Source organism: Haliaeetus leucocephalus, unplaced genomic scaffold (genome assembly GCF_000737465.1).
Source record: "Haliaeetus leucocephalus isolate CR32 unplaced genomic scaffold, Haliaeetus_leucocephalus-4.0 Scaffold555, whole genome shotgun sequence".
NCBI classification, from domain to species: domain Eukaryota; kingdom Metazoa; phylum Chordata; class Aves; order Accipitriformes; family Accipitridae; genus Haliaeetus; species Haliaeetus leucocephalus.
The window spans coordinates 3349310-3370525 of NW_010972991.1; the positions used below are offsets into that span (position 1 = coordinate 3349310).

The 21216-nt window shown below is 36.8% G+C and overlaps 1 protein-coding gene across 4 annotated transcripts in view; it reads right to left on the minus strand.

The window, feature by feature from the left end:
• Positions 1-425: 425 nt before the first annotated feature.
• PHF20L1 (PHD finger protein 20-like 1) overlaps positions 426-21216 on the minus strand; it is a 55660-nt gene continuing 34869 nt past the window's right edge. For 2 of the 4 annotated variants that reach the window (XM_010576907.1, XM_010576906.1), the window contains 10 exons: positions 20377-20595; positions 20122-20178; positions 18703-18807; positions 12621-12785; positions 12053-12234; positions 10031-10130; positions 7642-7837; positions 6868-7237; positions 3250-3415; positions 426-2117 (listed from right to left, as the gene is read on the minus strand). In XM_010576907.1, coding sequence (XP_010575209.1) covers positions 1975-2117; positions 3250-3415; positions 6868-7237; positions 7642-7837; positions 10031-10130; positions 12053-12234; positions 12621-12785; positions 18703-18807; positions 20122-20178; positions 20377-20595 — 1703 coding nt within the window. In that variant the 3' untranslated portion in view covers positions 426-1974. The remainder of the gene's footprint in view (positions 2118-3249; positions 3416-6867; positions 7238-7641; positions 7838-10030; positions 10131-12052; positions 12235-12620; positions 12786-18702; positions 18808-20121; positions 20179-20376; positions 20596-21216) is intronic. The other 2 variants (XM_010576905.1, XM_010576908.1) reach the window with 2 other exon arrangements.

The following is a 21216-nucleotide window of genomic DNA, read 5'->3' on the forward strand; positions in this document are numbered from 1 at the left end:
GCATTATGAAGTTGCCAATCATGATTCCATAATTAACTTCCATGTTACCATGCAGCTCTGTAATGTCTCCTATAAGCTTGATGCGGCAAGACTTTTTAAATAGCAACCACTCTGTAACAGGGGTTTACAGTTTGCTTTGGACATCAAGAGTGATAATTTCAGATATGATAGACAGATAGGAAATGTCAGGGTAGGTTTATTTTAGCAATGAACCAGCCATGCTGCTTTCTTTCTCAATAATGGTTTTATCATGAAAGTTCAATGCACTGGTTGCAAAGTCTTTCCCAGATAATCCATCTTTGGCACATTTTAAAATTTTATGCATCCTCAAAAGGCATTCCAGGATTTTTTGATTTTTGATGGTCTGTACATTATAACAATCACTTTTTTACATTTGTATGTAGATCAGGAAGAAAAGTGGAAAATGTAGAGTATGCAGAATAGTTTTAATAAACAGTTTTACATACAGTACCTTACATATAGAACAGTGTGTTTGCAAATTTAAATAATTTTTGAATGTACAGTGGCTTGTACTCTTATCAAAAGGTAAATTCAAGTTTACTGTCTATCGGTTCTAAAATGCATTTATACAGATAACTAGAACTGATAAACAGATGTGAGGCATAAAATGTTCAAGTATCTTAATGTCATCAGTTAAATAGCCTCCTTTTAACAGTCATATTTTACAAATTTCAAAACCTGTACATACATTATTTTCAATTTTAGAAACTGCTTGTTAAAAGGTAACATTTCATGTTAACCACCAGTTCTTAAAGTCTATTGTAATAAAACTAGACATGTGTAGATATAAATGTATATAGTATGTATATATGTACATGTGTATCTATACACATATACATACACATACAAATATGTATGTAGCACTGGGTACAACGGCAACTTATAAGCACAGGGAAAGTCCTGGGCTCAAAATCCAGCAAGAGCTAACAGAGCAAGTAGGTTGCCTTTGGTTTCAGGACATTTCATTCACTGAAGCTGAAAGATTTTATAAAAACATCTTGGATAATCTATTTTGTGATATTTATTCTAGTGGTTTAGTATATTCAAAGCCACAGAGTTTTGCTGCTCTTGTCATTCCTCATCCCAGCTGAGGATGGTAAAGTTTCAGAGGGCCAACACCAGAACAAAGCTACCCAGGACAAAAATTGTACCTTAAATCCTGAATACTGCAATAGAACATAAAAAAAATATAAACTAGACACAATTTTGGATGGATTGCTGGCACCAAGTAGGACTTTGGAAAAGCCTTCATTTAAGTCGTAATTAAATTCTCATCCCAGTGGTTTTAATATTGTTTGGCACATCTGACCACTATTTGCCACTTATATTTTACAAGGAGCCTAAGGGTGCTGTAATAAGGATTTCTATTTAAAAAAATATTTTAAAAAGGAGACCATGATAAGTAATTTCTTTCAAAAAAAAAACAACAAAGCTAGTATGTTCGTTTTCCTGAACATTCACGAGAGAAGGAAATAATCTAAAAACTTTCCTTGTAGAGAGGATACATATCTCTCTGTGTCTATCTTTCACTAGCAAGATAAGAGGAATTCATTAAAAAAGCAGTTCCCAAGAATTTTTAGTCAGCTGAATTCTGCAAATTAATAATTTTTTGCCAAAGGTTTCAAGATAGTAGCATTGTTCTTCGCAGAGTTTTTGTTTGTTCAACTTTCTTGTATGCGGGCATTTTCTTGTTTATCATGTTAAAATGATATCAACATTTCTCAGTATGTAATATATTACATTTTGAAGCCTGGACATTGAATATTCAGATTTTCAATATACCAGATTCCTTACTCTAAATTTCCTCTCCCCTCTCTAAAGCTTCAGGCTATTAATGTAATCAGCAAAGAACCAGATAAATGCTCAGCTTTTTGCTGTCTTCCTGTCAGTCTTGTGGCTAGTAAGAAAATTCACTGTGAAGAATCTATTTGTATTTATTTATTCTTCCTTTTGTCATACAGAGCAAAGCGTTGCTATTTGCTGTACTTTTCCCATGTCAACTAAGAGCTGTTTGATACGTCGCTTGAGCTGAGGCAATCTTGCCAGAGGATCTGGTGGTTCCAGTTCTCCAGTGAAATCAAGCCAGCTTTCTAAAACTACAGAAGGAAAAGGAAGAAGCTGATTAGAAAAAGTCTTCAAGAAACAGTTTACATAAAAATTAAACTTTTCTTTCTTATTCTGTCTTTTATAAGAAGGGAAAATATACTGAGGCTGGGATTTTTAACAAAAGCAATTTTGATTAGGGAAACACCAATTAAGTCCGTGTTTCACTCAAACGATCCAAACATTTCTTCTGATTTGATTGTTACTATAAAAAGGTAACCTCGGAGCAAATTATACCCTTGGCTAACAATTTACCTTCTACACACATATAAGAAACTTTAGTTCATGATCTTCTTGCTATGACAGTTCTGCAACAGAAAAAGCAACCCTTAAATGCAAGGCTTGCTTCTGTCACTTTAACAGGCTCCTACTTAAAAGGTCCAGATTACAGAATGGTTTTCCAATCTTCAACAAACATTTTCAAGGAATTGCTATGCTTGTAGAGGCAGAGAAGGGAAAAGGTCAACCCTGTTAGCCTAGAAATACTGCCTAGTATGAGCAGGAATATTGAAAGTAAAACTGCAAATAGGAATAAGACAACTTTATTTGTCAAAAGATAATGAGACTCCTATGACTAGACTACAAACTCACCTCATTCTTAATTTTTATGACTCGTGACTAAACTTACGTGCTGTAATATTTACACCTACACTGTAATTTCATTCAGGTTTTCTCATGAAGCCTGATTTGCCTTCCCGAAACCAGTTACTTACTAATATATAGCAAACCAAAGTTGAAGGCAGAACGAATGCATTTTTTTTTCCTAAACATTGTCAATTACTAAACCAATCAGGCCAAAAACACTCCAGGCATAGAAAAATCCATCAACTTCATGATCCTTATCCAGACAAAGACTAGACAAGTTATCTAAGCTTTCTGAAGTCTGCCTAATATCACAAACTTGAGCCAAATTTTCAGGGGTCCTGAGTGCTTAAGCTACTTTATTGGGCACTGAAAACTTGTGGAAGGCGGTGGGGGGGGATCAAGGGTACAAGCTCTGGTTATAATTTTGGGTACCCAAATTTGAATACAATACTTAAAAAATCCATCCTCAGTGCCTTCAACACAGTGGCTATGAAATATGCTGTTACAGGTGTATTAACAAGTATCTGGTAATGCAGTTACCATCAACTTCTTTTTCAATCAGGTCCATTCTGCTGGTGACTTCGTTCTGTACATTCTCTATATGGGTAAGGAGATTTAGCTGCCATTGAAGATGTGTGTCCACTTGTTCTTCTGAGCCTTTTCTTTCATTACAAACAAACACAGTGTTTCCTTCAGCAGAATTCTTCTTCATAGGAGCAACAGAAAGAAAAAAATTGCCATTTAAGAGGGTTTTTTTTGTTTTGTGTTCTTTTAATTTCTGGTGTTGCTTTCAACACTTGAGTCATATGATAAACTATGCTGTTTTAGAATTGTACTTCTGACTACCTGACAAAAAAAGCATACTCAGAAAGCCACGTACCATGACACACCAATAGACTAAACCAAACAAAATGCAAATTCCATACAAATGAGCATGTATAGCACTGGGGGAGTGAGGCAAGAGGTAAAGTTTACCAGCTCAAGCACTTTGTTTAACGCAGTAAGACAGACTGCATTTCTGTGCCCTTTGTATATAAATTGTGACTTAAATCATTAAGTGAACTGCATTGGTCTACTGTCACCAAAAGATGTGCAAAACCCTAAGGGTTGTTTCAACTTTAGCCAGAGAATGAAGGAAAACTCTCTAAAATGCAGTAATATCTAAGACGTCAATCACTATTTTTCATAAACAAGCTGGCCATTCTATTTGTGGATTAAGACAAAAGACTTCTCTTCCTACTATTGCTATGGTCCCTTGCCACTTGCAAGCACAAGTCTGGGACAGAATTGTACATGTTTGGGGATAGTTACAAGGGCAGTAACACGCAGAGTTATGCAAACATAGTTTCTGAGGAAGATTGACTTCTTTGAAATAATTAGTATCTTCATAGCAAGTCAGACATAATACACAAGTTCCTTATCTTTCTGTATTTGACGTTTCAGCTCAGGGAAATGACCAAAGGAAGTATGCCGGATTTAATGAGTTAAAATGTTCAGCATCTCCGTTGATTAGCACGATTCACAGTTTCCATTTTATAACCACTATGACTTCATATCTGATGAAGTTCTTTCACTATTTATGATTCTATTTTAGGGACTAGAATGCTGCATACGTGTGCTCACGCAGTGTCAGTTCATGGCAAATGTCAGAGCAAGGAGTGAATTTTATCCTATTAATACACTTCTCTGAAGAAGCGCTCAGCTGATTTTTTTTCCACGTCACATAACAGACTTAACACCATTTTTTTCTTAAAGTATTTCTTCCTCCAGTCAAGAATGACAACAGTGAGAAGAGAGGGGAACAAAATAGGGACTGATGGATTTTAAGTTACTTCTTAAGCAGAACAACTTTCTTTTTAAGACTTAAAATCAATTAAAAAACCAAATCAAACTTGGACCAACCTGCTGGCAGCTTTATGAGCGAGTCCTGGAGAACAAGTATTGTTAATACTCACAATATTCATTAAAGGAGTTATTTATCAAAGATAGATTTTAAAAGTCATAAAAGCCTCTAAACTCCCAAACCTTTCAGATAAAATCTTTTTGCTCAAGACATCAAGTTTGCCTCTGGTGTTTTCACTATTCAAATTGATATTAATCTGATAAAGGTATTTTTCAGCATAAATAAGAAATGCCCTATGTATTACAATTTTCAGACCCTCTCTAAAACCACGAGAGAAGAATTCCCTTGCTGTACGAGGGCCCAAGTCCATAATTCTAAAATCAAGATCATCTGTTAGGTGAATCTTTTAGACGCCCACTGCAGTAAGTTAAAGTCTTAAAGCTAAATAACTTGTCATCTAAATAACATCATAAAAGACTTTTTCTTCCTTTTAATGGCCTCTGTATTTATTCAAATGGCTAGTAAATGGCTCCCTGAAACAAAACCCGCAAGACCGAACAGGTCCTTCTCTAAGCTAAGACATCAATGTAGGCAATCAGGGAGTGGTGGCAGGGGTAGTAAGAGAAGCAGAGTACAGGATCCAGTTTATGAAGAAGAAATAAACAGGAGGTTCAGGTGCGGAAGGCTTGTGCTTTCAGAAGCAGGAACAAGGAAACTAAATACAATTTTAAAGATGATGCATAGTCCAAAAAGGGACTTGATAACAGTCAATCTGGTTTATAAAGAGAAAGAAGATATGTAACAGAACTGTAGATCAGGATAAGACAAAACAGTATGGAAAATCAGAATATTCAAGGCTCTGCAGGTGCCAGAAGGGAGAATCCAAAGCCCCAGACAATATTTTGACAAGGAGAGGTGAAGAAGGCACTTTACAGAGAAGGCAGTTCTTGTAAAAATGGCACTTCAATGTCAGCGTCATCATGGTTTTAAGGTAAGTACAAACAGGTTCATGGAGAAACCAAGGAGAGCTTTTCAATGTGGATTAAGTCTAGACAGAAAGCCTTATTTCAGATATCAAGGCTGACTACTGACAACAAGGTGAACTAAATGTGTCCCAAAGGAAAGACACTGCCCCAAACAGATCTCTTCCTGGTTTAAAACAGACAGCACTTAGCTTTTTACATATATGCCTTGGTCTCTGAAGGAAACATTAGTTTGTTTCACTGCTCACATGTATTTTCTTTTAATTCTAAATATGTTTATATTATTTACAATGACAATTTAAGGTACTGTTGGAAGGAAAGTGTATTTCACACTGCTGCATATCTCCTTACTATAAAAACTGAATATAATCATGCGATTTAGCATACAAACAGTTATTTCTAACTAGAACGAGCCAAAATTTCCCATTCAGACTATATAGCTTACATGCCACATTTAAAACTAAAATTAAAAGAAAAAAGATGTATCTTACTCATTTCTTCCACACCAGAAACTGTACTTCAAAGGGGGGATGAGTTGGGCCATTTATTCTCACACAGTTGGTATTGTAGAAAACAGAAAGGTTTGTTTCACTTTGTTTTTTGCTCAACTTCTCTTCACTAAAGAACTCTTCACTAAAACCAGACTAACAAGTTCAGACCTTTTCCACAAAGTAATGGATTCAAACCATTAATGCAAAAATGAGAGAGAGATGTTTAAATAGCCAAATATAATCCTGACTAAAAACCTGTGAAACATTTAATTAGAAGAAATACGCAATATAAAAGACTCAAAACAAGTTGCACACGAGGTGAAATTAGTTGGTCAGTAAATTATTCCTTGTGGACAGAATTCTAGATAGCGTTGGTATTAAAAGAAGAACACAGTACAATAATAAACACTATTACAAACCTCAGTTTAACAAACAACAACAAAAAAACCCACACGTAGAAAACAGAATTGAGAGGAAGAAGGAAACTTGTCCCATTTTCCTCACCTCGCAAAAACACATAAGTTTTCTTCAAGACTCTGCATTTTAAGCATAAGATTCCCACCCATCCCATGCCCCTCAACACTGGACTGAGCATAAACAGTTTTAGCACAGGCAATACTTTAACCAAACTTTGCATTTCATTCACCAGCTGAAATGGGTATACTTCACCTGAAACTATTTCAGTCATCCAACTTTGCTTCTAGTGATTTCTGCTGACATTTGATAGAGTATGTCAACTTAGAACAATGAACATTTCTAAATACTTGTATGCACTTGAGGTTTATCAGATTGAACATATTTTTCCACCTAAGAAACTTCCCAGATGAAGAAGGATACTTACCTGCTCATTCATGCCATCATCTTTAAAAGAATATTGTAAACAGTTTTTATTCTCTGTGTGAAATTCCTGATCTTCCTCAAAACTACTTGTATCTTCATCATCTGAGCTGATAGGGTCAGTGACTGCTTTGCAGTCTTGACCAAAACTCTGTGGTTTTTGGTAACTGTGCTCACTTGTGATGTACGTTTCTTCCATCTTCTGGGGTATACTGGGCGGCTCTTTATGGTTTTGACTGTGACACGTCCTTTCAGTTGGATTAACAGCATCTGGCAAAGTCACTAATTTTTTCTCTACCCCAACAGTTATTTGTTCTTGTTCTTTTCGCATCCCTGAATAAGCCCAGAGATGAAGGTCTGGGTGATGCTTATTTCTGCAATGAAGGGGAGGAAAAAAGTAAGTTATAAAGATACCACTTACAGCCCTAAACTATTAAGCATCCACTTCTGCTATATCGGAGCTATTGATAAGCACCATTATCAAACATGTAAGTATTGCTAGGTCACTTATCAATTTAGGATAAATCCAGAATGTCCCTTTAACACAAAAACTGACTTTAAAAAAAACCAAAAAATCACCAATAATCCCAATGCACCGGATCTGCTCAGGTGCTGAACACCTAACTCCCACTGAAGCTGAGGGTATTCTACATCTTGAATTATTTAAACTATTATACAAGAAAGAACTTTAACGTGAGAGAATAAAGCATATGGAATAATGGTAGTCTCTGCTACCTAAATATATAAAGACGGAGAATAAACCTGGACTGATACTTACTTTAATATCCCAATCTTCAACTGCAGTCCATGCAATATTTCAGTTACACCATATACATCTGCCAGTAGGTGATGTGTTGACACAATCTTTTTGGCATTAAGATGAGAGTAGTTTTCTTTCAAAAATGATAATCCACACATGTGTCCATTGTTAAGCCAGTCTTTATCATAAAGATATTTGGCACTCCACCTCTGACCTGGGGTAAGCAATAAACAAATTGAGGGCCATCTAAAGCCACAGCAGAATTGTATTTAAAACTAGAGTGCTATAATTATATGCTGTACTCTCCTAAATGTCTCCTAACATCCATCAAATAATGATTCAAGATCTTGCTATTAATATATTAAAATTTAGTTTTCACGATTAAGAGGAAACTCTTAACAGTTATGTAAACAAAAATAAACCTGAAATCTCAAGACCTCTCTAAATGGCATTTGAAATGAAAATCTAATCACCTTTGCAATCAAAGTACAGGATATCAAGAGCTGTGCTATTATCAAACTGAAAAAAAAAAGTTTACATGAGTATTTTATTTATCTAACTACTGCAGCTTACTTCAAAAAAAAAAAAAGCAAACCTGAGTTACCAAGAGAAATTTCAGAGAGTGGATTTTATATGGACATATCCAAAACACCTAGTTCGTTTCTAAAAGACAAATATTTTGCTTCAGTACTGAAGTCAGTATCTATTTATTAGAAGCCAAGAGAAGACTTCATGAAAGCAGACATTTCAAAGTTATCTGACAGCACAGTTCTCACACTCTCCTCCGAGGTGCCTTTTACCAGGCACTACTAGACAGGATATTGATGTAAGTGGGCCTTAGGTCTCCCATCCTATGGCAACATCTACAATCGTAAACCAACAGGCATGACTGAGTATTTAGCTAATGCTTCTATAGTAACTTAATAACTATTTAAAAAAAAACAAACACAAAAAAAAACAAAAAACAAAACTAGAAATGTATAATGCTAGTTATTCCAATATTATTGTTTACAATGAAGAACCCAGATAAACAGACTGACTAAGACCGCAATATCTTACACTCAATTTCATATCAGACTATCATCATATACAGAACAAAGAATGGGTTGATGGAAGCCCTTCATACCTTTCAGGAGAATACCCTGTCTATCTCCTTTCTGCCCATTATCCCAATACACTTTAAAATACTGACATTGTGAATGACCTTTTTCTCCTGACATAGAAAGAAAAGAAGTAATGGTTAGGAAGGGAGAGAAGATAAAAATTAGGGACACAGTCTCTGCATAGCAGGGGATAACGAAGTACCTAGTACAGTGCAGGGAAAGAACACAAGACAAATTAGTTGGTTTTAATAAGAAAAAGCTTGACTGCTCAAAGAGTACACCACACAGAACTATCAAACAAGACTCTATATCATCAATTTAGATTCAGATTGGGGCAAATGGAAAAAGTCACATCTTTCCAGCTCTATTTTCCTAAATTTCCTTCTCAAAAATAACTAATAAAAATGGTGCTATTTTGTACCTCTGCAAACAATTTTCAGATTTCATTTCTTAAATTCAGAGTTAAAGGAAATTTGGGGGTGTAGTCTCATTACCCTTTTAAAACACCTGGACTGTTGGATATTTCACCAGAAGACACATATGTGCTTTTGTACCAACTGTCAGAAAAAAATACTAAAACCTTTCTTCCAAATCATATAGTTTTTCTCCAAATAACTGCTAAGAAAAATGGGTTCATGAACAGAACCATTTTTAAATCAACATCTTCCTAATCAAGTACATTCAGTTTAAAAGTAAATAAACTTTTCCTAATTCGTACCATTTCAAACTTATTCTAACAAGCCTGAGTTCAAGATGTGCTGTTTGTGCACCATCATTTACCATAAAAAGTGCTAGATTTTTTCATTTTACATATTCCGTTCCACACCTTTATTTACACAATTCTAGACAAGCACAAACATTATAAAATTGCAATTAATATGAAATGACATCCACAGTGCATTTCAGTGCACTGTGGTAATGAGTCCTTTTTCTCTAAAAAAAAAATTTAAATGAACAGGTGTGATTCCAAGTATAGGCAAAACAGATCGCTGAAAAGAATGATTTGTTTAGAAAGACTTTTCAGACTACAATGACATGAAAAAGTGCTAAGGTTTGGGGGGAATTAAGTTTCAACAACTAAAGCAATGGCAATTAAGATCATGAGTAAGATTTAGCATAGCTGAACAGGATGTTACTAACAGGAAAGCAAGTTTCTGCTCAGAGCCAAACTTCAAATCACTTGCCCCGAAGAAGTATAACAGATAACATAAAACAGACAGAGCTTTAACAATTTAAGCAATGCCTAACATCTCTGCTTAAAAATCCCAAGCAGACAGATGCAGATAAAGGTGGTTTACCCGTACCTGGTGGATCTCTGCAGATATAACAGATGTACTGCTCTGGAATGCTGTCCTCTAACAGTCCCATGCATACACTGTGCTGCCAACACAAGCACTCTTCACACTGACATCAGAAAAAAAACAAAAGCAAAAACTAAAACTGAGATAAGTAGATTAAAAAAATCAGAAGCTACTTCTTGTATCGTCAAAATGCAGAGAACAGCAGTTTAACTTAAATAGCTGGTTTGAGTAAGATTATTTTAGTTGGGCAATTTGTGTTTGGGTAGGCAAAGACATCAAGCTAAAAAAAAGCTCTAGTTCTGAAAGTTACCTCAACCACAAATTCCAGACTGGAAAAAAAAAAAAGAAATTGAAGATGTAATATTTAATAATATTTTATTACAACATTCAGTATTTTAGCACCTAAATATTTAGTAGTGAAACATAAGACAGGAGTATAATATTACAGTAAAGTAGAAAGATAATGTAATACATTACAGCATAACAGTGAAAAGTAGAAAACTCTTCAGTTTAATTATTTATATTTACAAAGCATCTCTCCAGTGCGCTAGAAAGATGTGTTTTTAATATCGCACCAATGGAAAATCTAAAAGAAAAAGAAAATGAAGAGAAAATGAAAGAGGAGAAACAAGAGAATAGGAGAGCAAAATAGAAGTGGTAAGACATGAGGGCCTAGAAACAGCAAACTGGTTGCTCTCAGTGAGACAAGGCATGAAGAGGAAAAATCAGGCTGTCATTGGACTTTAGAAACGGGCAGGAAACTACCACTTAAAAATACATTTCCTTTTCTCAACTGAGCGTTTGCCTGTGTTCTAAATATCTGCTGTTTTTCTACTGAAAGTCTCTCCTCTTTACTTTGACATGCTTTTGAGCATCAACCTATTCAAAACACTGAAGTCACCTTTCCTCTTGTTACACTGCTATGGCTACAACTTCCTCTCCTCTCTCCAAAAATTTCTACGCTAGTCCATTTTTCCACATTTTTAGCATAGCTGAACTCCTGCTTAGTTCCTCCAACACAGTGCTGCATTTCAGTGTGTTCCCAGGGACAGTCTTTGTGTCCTTCGTTTTCAGATCTTTCTGTCATTTCCCAGACTTTAAGTCCATTAACATAGGACAGCCATACTCCCTTCCTTCAAATCTCAACTAAAAAGGCTCCATATTTTCTACAGAAACTGTACCACTTAAATAGTTGAATACAAACCTGGTTTTCGAGTGGGGAAAAAAACCAACAAGAAGTTCATGGCTTTTTTAAAGTTACTGACAACTGAGTTCTTCCTCACTGTTGCTTTCATTTGATCTAATCGCTATATTATGAATTCCTTGAGACAAAAACTTTAAATTATTCATTACTAGATGGGAGATGCTCCCTTCATTGGAGTACAAATAAATAAGCAGCAGCAGTTGCAATCCATCAGCACTTGAATGCTGTGCAGACACTGTATACTCTTCTCCCCTGCTTTTACACCAAGTAAGATTTAAAATCTTAGCAGGTTCTAAAATGAGCTAGTGATTTCTAGTTTGAGAACTGCTATTCTAAAGATGAAGCATGCACATCACACACATCACAGTTACTGACAATATTAATGTCTGCATGGCAGAGATCTTGGATACAGCTGAGATACATTTACAGTGAGCAGAGTGGTTTCTACAATTGGTACTGCAAAGCACAAGGGCCAAACCAGAAGGGCTGGTATAATCGGGATGGTCTGTGGAGAGAAGTGATGATTTCTGTGTGGGAAAGGATACTTTATTCCAAATTTATCAACTGGCTATAAGGAAAAAGGTTACCTTTCCTTATAAATCTGTTCTACATATTGATTTGTTAGAGAAACCCCATCCTAGAGTAATAGTTCTGCATACATCGAACAGAGTCATGCCAAGTGCAGAACATAAAAATATTTTGTTATTGTTCACTTCTGTTTACAGCTCTCTACATAACTTTGGACTCCAACACATCAAAAGGGCACCTTCACAAGCAAGAAATTTAAATGGAAAATATACCATCCCCCCCAATTTCTTTACCTGAATCATAAAGCCATTTTCTTCATCCAGTTCACAAATGCATCTAACAATCTCATTGAGAGCATCATCTTCATCCTGAGACTCTTCAAAGTTAGTCGAATCAAAGTCCTGATTGTATTCATCACCACTAAGTAACAAACTCTCCGTAGAGGAATCATCCAAAAACTCCACATCTGAAAGGTCTAGTAAAAATAAATACATGTGAAATTGTGTGTGCAGAGATGCACTACTTTACAGAAATATAGAGGGTTTTGGCAGTTAAAAATCTTAACCTGCATATAGCAAAAAATGGCTCTCAAACACACTGCTGGTATATTAAATTTCTGATGAATTTTGCAAAACGCCTTTAATGTGATCTCCTCAGAAGCAGAGTAGCAACACTTAACCAAAGCAAGTACAATGCAGAACAGCTTAAGGAGTGTAAGCATTTTGATTTAAATAGATGAAGTGTAAATCAGTCACTACATTTATAGCTACAATCCCAAACACAAACCAAATTATTTCCTTAGCATTCTCTCCCTTAAAGAATTAAACCTACAAACTGAAAGTTGCTGTTCAGCCAACCTACTTTCTCCACTAAGGTCAACAGACAAGATAGCTCTTGGATACTGGTATGATGTATTCTTCTCTGAGAACATGCTGCGCAAAGTCAGAGAGCTCCCCGAGGACCGTGTTAATGGAGAGGAGCACCTGTCCAAGAATTCAACAGAACTGTCTTCATAATCTGAATAATCTGAAAAGTTACAAGAAAATAAGTTGCTGTTACAAAAGTAAAGTTTATGACAAATTAAAAAAAAATAAAAATTAAGTATAATGCAACATTATGTTCAGAAGTAAAGAATATCAACATTGAGGTATTAGGATGATGAAACTGTAAATATGAAATGACAAAAGCTCTTCCTAACATATTTTATAAATATATTTCCAGTAAGAAACATAATGACATTTAATAGCCAAGACAAGCATTACCCATTTAACTTCCCTCTCCCTCCCATCTCTGAATGTACAGAGGAATAATTTTCCCTAGAACATTATACAGTTGCCTTTTTCCAAAATTCATCCTGTACCATCTGCTATCCTTAGAGATGCTGCTGGTAGCTCTCTCTTTTTGCTTTAGGTCTGTTGGTAGCGCTACCAACATTGCTACCTAGAAGTAACTCCAGATGGTCCTGTCAGGTTAAGTGATAAAAGCTTGTCTGCACACCTGCAGAGGAGCACAGGAAGCCCAAAGAAAACATTCCTGGGATGCTCCCAGACCCATCCCAGGAGCCATCAGTGATTGATGGGCCAATGGCTCCTGGGATGGGCCTGGGAGCATCCCAGCAGGGTATGCACAAGCCCAGAGGAGCAAGAAGAGCAGGCAAACAACAAACACACCCTGCCCGCAGCCCTCCCAGGGCTGTCCCCGCCGTGCCATCACCCCCCTTATCCAGGCATGAAACCCATCACAACGTGTCACCCAGAGCAGCTCTCCAGATCACCTTTTGGACTAAGGGCTTTTGCAGCCCAGGGTGGGGCACACTATGGGATATAGGGGAAAATCATTTTGGGATTGGAAGACTTATTATAGAATGTTTAGGGAAGGAACCAAAGGTGGGGAAAATGGATGGGCCTAAGTGATTTGGGAAGGAACAAGTGTGGGGAAAATAGAGGAATAAGAGGATAAAAAGGGCCAGTCGTGCATAAACAGTTTGCTGGTCAGTACAGTTATCTGGCCATGCTCTGCATCTGATCAGCACCGCCTGTCCTGGCTGTGCTGGCAGAGGTGGTGGAGTCTCCCTCCTGGGAGATACTGAAAAGTTGTCTGGACATAGTCCTGGGCAACCAGCTTTAGGTGGCCCTGCTTGGGCAGGGGGGGTTGGACCAGAGATCCTTTCCAACCTCAACTATTCTATGATTCTTATTAAACCCCATTACTAACTCTTACCCAGGTGAGAAGCTCTTTATTCAGTGTGCAGGTGTGTATATGGGGGTCTAAGTGCCAGCAAATGAAGTCAGGGACAGGTCAAAAAGCCCATGTGTCTGTGGTGCCAGCACCTGGAGAGACTGGAGCAACCAAAGTGTCAGCCACTTGCAAAGGATCTCTGGCCACAGAGGCCCATGAGTTCACGCTGCAGCACCTGGAGCCAGTGCCCGTGTCTGATTGCTAGCAGAGACCAAGGTGGGCCAGCTGGTGAGCAGATGAAGTGGCCTGGGAGCCAGGGGTGAGTGGGTCTGCGAGGGCCAGCTCTGGGTGTCAGCACCTAAGGGTGAGAGCCAGGGGGCTATGGGAATCTGGGGAGTCCTGGCCAACGCTGGCAGTGTGCGAGAGTGCACATACGAGTGAGATGGTCTGTACTGCAGCGGGGCTGTGGCCCCACGGACACGTGTCTCCAGGTGCCAGCAACTCCAGAGGCAGCTACTGGGCAGACAGTGTCTGAGCTCAACTGTGGGAGAGATCCACTCTGTACACGTATACTTCTGTGTATTCTCACCAGTGGACCCCCATCCTGCTCAGCCAGAGAGGGGAGCAGGATGAGGCTGTTAGAGCACACACACAAGCACAGACAGCACCGTGCACTTGTGCCTACTGATAATACAGCAGTATTGACATTTATATTAATACCAGCATGATATATTTTCCTCTAACATACACTATTTGCAACAGTCTCAAGTAAAACAGTTCCAAGCCTAAGTCATGGAATCAGAAATCACAGAATGGTTTGGGTTGGAAGGGACCTTACAGACCATGTAGTTCCAATCTCCTGCCACAGGCAGGGACACCTTCCACTAGACCAGGTTGCTCAAAGCCCCATCCAGCCTGGCCTTGAACACTGCCAGGGATGGGGCATCCACAACCTCTATGGGAAACATGTTTCAGTGCCTCACCACCCTCACAGGGAAGGACTTCTTTCTAATATCTGCTCTAAATCTACCCTCTTTCAGTTTAAAACTGTCACCTCTCGTCCTATTGCTACACTCCCTGTTGAAGAGTCCCCCCCATCTTTCCTATAAGCCCCCTTTAAGTACTGGAAGGCTGCGATCAGGTCTTCCCAGAGCCTTCTCTCCTAGGCTAAACAGCCTCTCAGCCTGACCTCACAGGAGAGGTGCTCCAGCCCCCTGATCATCTTCATGCCCGTCCTCTGGACCCACTTGAGCAGGTCCATGTTGTTCTTATGCTGGTCAAATGGTAATTAAGAGTAGCCATCCATTTACTCCTCTTAAAACTTACTGTTTTGAATATGTGAGTAATCAGATACCTACAATTTCATCCTTCTGTAAGGAAGCATTCCCGCTACCACCTGTACCTACAGTTTTCTTGCAGTGGGTTCCACAATATGCTTCTCTCCTAAATACCTTCCATAAAGCCAGTATTCACATTTACTTTCTCCTTCTGTCAAAAACACACTATCTACCACATTTCCTAAGTATATTCACTGTAGGGGAATCAGCTCAATGTGTAGTTGAGTTGATTACCTCATGTTGTATTGCTACTAACCTCACTGTAACAGAACAGTATAAATAACAGAAATTACCTACCTTCTGCGTTACATGGATTTTATACAAACAAACATGCATATACTCAAAGCACAAAAAAAAGGTTTTGTTGGGGTTTTTTTGATTGTTTTAAAGCCTTGCACAAAACTTGTCTTAAGCACACAATGTGCCTGCTTCTTGTTCTTCCCCAAGATGCCTCAATTTGATTCCAAAGGAATGAAGCATGCCTCACACCCTTTCATTTTTGCCCATGCCCTGAGTGAGCTAGTACTGGAGAAAAAGAAGACTACATCTTTTGACAGATTATTTTTCAATGGTCTTTCTCAAGGTCAGACACTGGAGTCAGAATCTGCCAAAGCATTCATTTTTCCCCAGTTTAAAAAAAAAAAAAAAAAAAGATCCAGGCAGAATACCTCTAGATTTCTAGAAACAGATTTTCACTAGAAGAATTTGCAAAGAATAAAATGCTCAAGTTTTACTCACACTGCTTTCTGCATCTGGATTTAAGATTCCTATTTTGGGGGGCACTGGGAGGTATATGGTTTTCTCCTAATATTTAGAAGCATTGGACATGGCCCCTAGAAGTTGGAACCTAATCATGGTACCTCTGCCAAGTTTCTAAGTTTCAAGACAAGTTGGCAAAAAGACCAACGGAATAAAAAGAATTAAATACCACCTCACCCACAACAAACTGCCTCACGACCTCAACAAGATAAAACCAAAGAACAATAGTGAGCAGAACACAGCTCTGTGTTAATTTGCAAGAGGTACTCTATTTGTATCAATTTGGAAGAAAAGGGTTTGCAGAACCCACTGCATGTCAGAGCTGCATGGAACCAGAGAACCATGTGCACCCCAGACAGTCCGAAGCCTTAGACTCTCTGATCTCAAGCACAGCGCTTCGCGAAACAGCCAAGCGTCACATGCTCAGATGAGAACCACCAGTTTGACCAACTCCTCCAAAACCTTCTAAATTGTGCGCTACCATCAGCCTTTTCTGATGATTCATCTAAATTCCAGGATTCAACACCAAAGATGATAGAAAACTTCTCTATTTACCTCTTTCTTTGGAAATATAAGAAACAGAAGGCTCAGGGAAATACTATATCAATGTTTCCCCATTACAAAATATACATATGTAGTTCTAACCTTATTTCAAATCTGTAGCTTAACTTGTTACCTATTAAAACAGTTCTGCTCAAAAGATCTTTTTTCAAATTCTTCAATCATTATTTTGCTTATTTTTATCCAAGTTCTTTTTCAAATTCTTTTACACCAACACTCAATGTCATATACTCAAAGGATAGAAGAGCTATAAAACATTTTTCTCACTCTTATCAAACTACATTGAGAGCGCTACTGGGGATATTGCTGTACACAAGGTGATGGCATATTACTTTTGAACATATTCCTAAAAACAGAACTAGTAGAGCATATTAACTCCCTCTGCCATGTCTTAATAATCACAGATGAAGTAGCCAAGACTGCAGAGGGTCTTGGGGTTTTTGTTCTTTTCTTTGGTTCTTGCATACCTAGCATTTACCAATATCTTCCTGCAAAGACTTAGATGCCTTCCCAGTGCAAGTAAAAAACTCCTAATAATTTTTAGGTAAAATAAGCAATTTAAGTTTACAGTTTAAAATTATATTACTCCAGTATAAAGATGGTGAAGTACGTGAAACCTAGATTATTGCAGTTCACATCCAAGCACTGCATGATTTGGGAGCATTTTCATGTTATAGCACAAATTTTGGACAAAGGCGTAACTACTCTAGAGATCCACAAGGCATCTTTAAAAGTCTGTCGTCAGAAGCTCTTTTAATGCATAGAGTTTTTCCACATGGTCTTGAGGAAAAGTTTCTAGAAAATTCTTTGTTTGATAGGTTTTGAATTTTCACATTCTCATATTTTAAGAAATTTTAAATCAAAGTTATTACAACTGATATCTAGTAAAGTACACTGTCAATGTACATGAAAGTAAAGTCACTCTGATAGGCACAGAAAGGACAGTCTATGTTCTCATTTCTAAATTTTTGAATATTTAAAGATGTTCTCAAAAAAAAACCCCAAACAAACAGACACCACAAACCAGCAGCAAGATAAAATAAGTAGTATTATTTTAAGCCCTGAAATGCTTTTTGAAGTAAGCAGGCATAGTACACGAAAAAAAGTTCAGTCTTCGGCAAGAAGGAAAGACAGAATGAGTCTGTATTTGCCCATGATGTTGTTTTTATTGCCATAATGCTGCAACAAAGACTGCACTGGATGCAAAAAAAGGTAAACCAAGGAATCTGTAACATGATTTTATGGGAGATTAAAAGAACCAAAGGCTGTGGAAAAAGGGAAGAAATACAAAGAAACAATAAAACTGTACTGGTCAGTAGGGTAGTTATCTTTTTATTAAAAAAAGAAACCCCAAACATTGTCCATTTTTTTCCACAGAAATCATACCAAGAAGAGTTACAGAAAGGATGGTGCTAAAACTTTAAACCACAGTCTTACAGGAGTACTTCTAAAACAAGGAGAAAAAAAAAAAGCAGAAAGTGGTTTGAAAGGGTTTGTTTTATTAAAAAAGCTCAAGCTACCTAGAGCCTCATAGCTAAAAAACAAATTATTTTTGTCCCTCTAGGGAATAAAATTACAGAGAAAAGAAAAAGAGGAGTGATATGATCAAAGAATTGGAAACAGGGAAGTGAGATGAAGACAAACGGAATCACCATTTGTCAAGACAACAGACAAGGTTGTTGCTGAGGTGCCAACCTCAGCTGCTAAGAATTAACTGTTAAGGAGGGGCTGCATTTTAAACAGTAAATCGCTGAAATTCAGCAACAGACTAGATACTAGAATAATTTTAACATCCAAGCAAAATAGGTAGGATGTGTATACAGAGCTTCAAATGAAGGACTTGAAGAGCTTAGAAGGGCAAGCATATCTTTTGAAGGAAGAAAAAAAATAAATCTATGAAATATCTATGTCCATCGCACAGAGACAGGCTATAAACACAAAAATGAGGTCATAGACATAAGTGTCTTTTCAACATTTAAAGCCAAAACTTATTCTCTGAAATTTCTAAAATTTGACATTTATATTGTTTAAAACAAGTTTTAATATCTAATGCCATAAATACACTGAATGATTTTGCTTAATTTAAAAAAAAAAAATATTGAACTTACCATGCTGTTTAGATTTCTTCTTTTTTTTCTTCTTCTTTTTCTGTTTTGATTTATGATCTTTCTCCTTTTTCTCTTTTTTCTCCTTTTCCTTTTCTTTCTTTTTACCTGAAGTAGAAGTTAGTAATTTTAAAACAGCAGTACCATTCCAAATTACTTGCTTCATTTGGCTTAACCTAAACATGACATTCAAAATCAAGTATTCCAGTTGCCTAGTCCGATCAAAATGATTCGGTTAATTTACTTGATATCTTGGGCCTGTCTCTTATTAATTGCTGGCAGAATGGTTCAAAGGAATCTCAACAAACAACATTTTACCATTGTAAGTATTTCCAAATGAGATATCATAGCAGAAGATATAGGAAAGCACACAAAATAAGTGACATTATTTAAATAGCTTATAATATCCATTTTACTTACAGCTTATAACAAAAAGGTTTGGGCAAGACAAAAAGCTTTCAAAAGTGCAGAATTCCAAACTAAAAAGATAACATTGTCTTAAAAACACATATTAGACCTACAGAAAGTGATCCGAAGGAAATTTCAGTATCACAAAACTGCTGATGCTGTCAGCACTTTCTACTACACAGCGACATCCTCACGGAAAACGGATTCTGGCTAAAATTTAGGATATATTTTTTTACACTGCAGCTCACTTCTAATCACTGTTGGTATACGCATGAGGACAAGTACTTTGTCTCAGAAAATTCTGTTTATCCTGTTAATTCTCCCAAGACAAAATACATCCCACAATATTTTCACTCCATAATCATTTTCTAAGTAATCAGCAGTGAGATAAATAATGAGTAAATTCACTTGTTACAGAAACTAAGTCCTTAAAGTCAGTATTTAAGGATTGTTTCCTGCACACAAATTAGAGTGTTATTATCTTCTTGGGGAATACAGAAACAGAAATCTTACCTCTTGGAAAAACAAGGTATAATCACTTCTAAATTCTTGTTCATCTCTAAAATTTTTTTTTTTTTTTTTTAAAGACAGGATAAAACCAAAGCCCTCTTAATTTATATTTGCTTTCAAGAATTGCCAAATGTTTTGCTAGTAACACGTAACTGTTTTCTCCTCCCCTTGCCAAAGCGGTCAGTACAAGTAAATAAAGGCAGTATCCCTAATTCAACTAAAAAAAACCCAAACACACACAAACTTTTTTTTCTTCCAGGCCTCTCATAGGTACTTTTGGATCCTTCTAAATCCTTGCTATGGGCACTTTCATTTCCTCTTATAAAATTATCCTTCTACTATAAACTTGTCATATATATAGAAACTGTTTTTAAGACCTAAACAAACAAAACAAGCGCAGCTGGGCCCAGGAAATATTTTACACTTTTACATTCGCTCTTCAAAGACATCAAGTGCTAGAGAATTTTTCCTTTTTTCCTAAAAATATTATTGCTCTGTACATACCATATGTTGAAGAACTTTTCTCTTCCAGTTTTCCTTTTCTTTCCACTCTCACTGCACCTGCAAATTGAAGAAGAATATGTGACATAAGTGCAATGTCTGGCTGATGACCCACTTTCTTGTAAAATCATTAGACCGTAAAAAGTCCTAATGGTACATAATAAGAAGAAACATACAAACAATAAAATTATTTTTAATGCCACTTTACAATTATTTTTATTGTCTAAAGCACTGGAAACAAAAAGTATTGTAGTTTACCAACTTCTGAATGCTTGTCCTTCTCAATCACGTTCTTTAATATTTTCTCCTTCAGACTCTCAAAACATTTCTCCTTTATGGGCACAGAGCACTGTATCTCTGTCCCTTCAGAGCTCACTGATGTGGAAGACCTCTTTTTTTTACTATTCCCTTTGGGTAACTTTAGACTATTGGTTAAAGGCATTTCCAGATGCAAGGCATGTACATGGGACGAGGGTGCTGAAAACAAGAAGACAGATTTACTAGGCATTCTGTAAGGATTGCAGCCAGATCACTGGCTGGGTCAGATCACTGAAATGTCAAGTACTAGTAATAATATCATCACACTTAACATATAATTACTGCATATGAATGCCTAGGTCTTAGTCTTACATACAAGACAATACATGCCACAGAAGGTTTCTTTGTTTTGGAATTTGCACTCGCTTTTTAAACTACTTGTATTGTTTAAGTGTACTTTTGCTGCTTTTAAGCCTTTTTGTTTCCTTTTTATTTTACTGTAATAGAAACCCGCGTCAACAATAAGGGTTAAAGGTGCTGACATTGTCAATATCATTTAAGTTAACACTCCATTGTCCGAACAGAGAAACTGAGCTCTGGTACAACATTTTTAGTGCTATGTATAAAATTCACACTTCTGCTTATTGCATTTTTCATTGATTCCAATAATGTTTAAATCGTTCACTGTCTTTCATGTGTGTGTTTAATCCACATTTGAATTACATGCAAAATACTGTGATAATTTGTCAGAATTCAGCATCATATACTGACAGTTCTTACCTTACACTATTCAGAAAAGTTTATTCAGTGAAATATTTAGTTGATTTTTAATCTTATTCT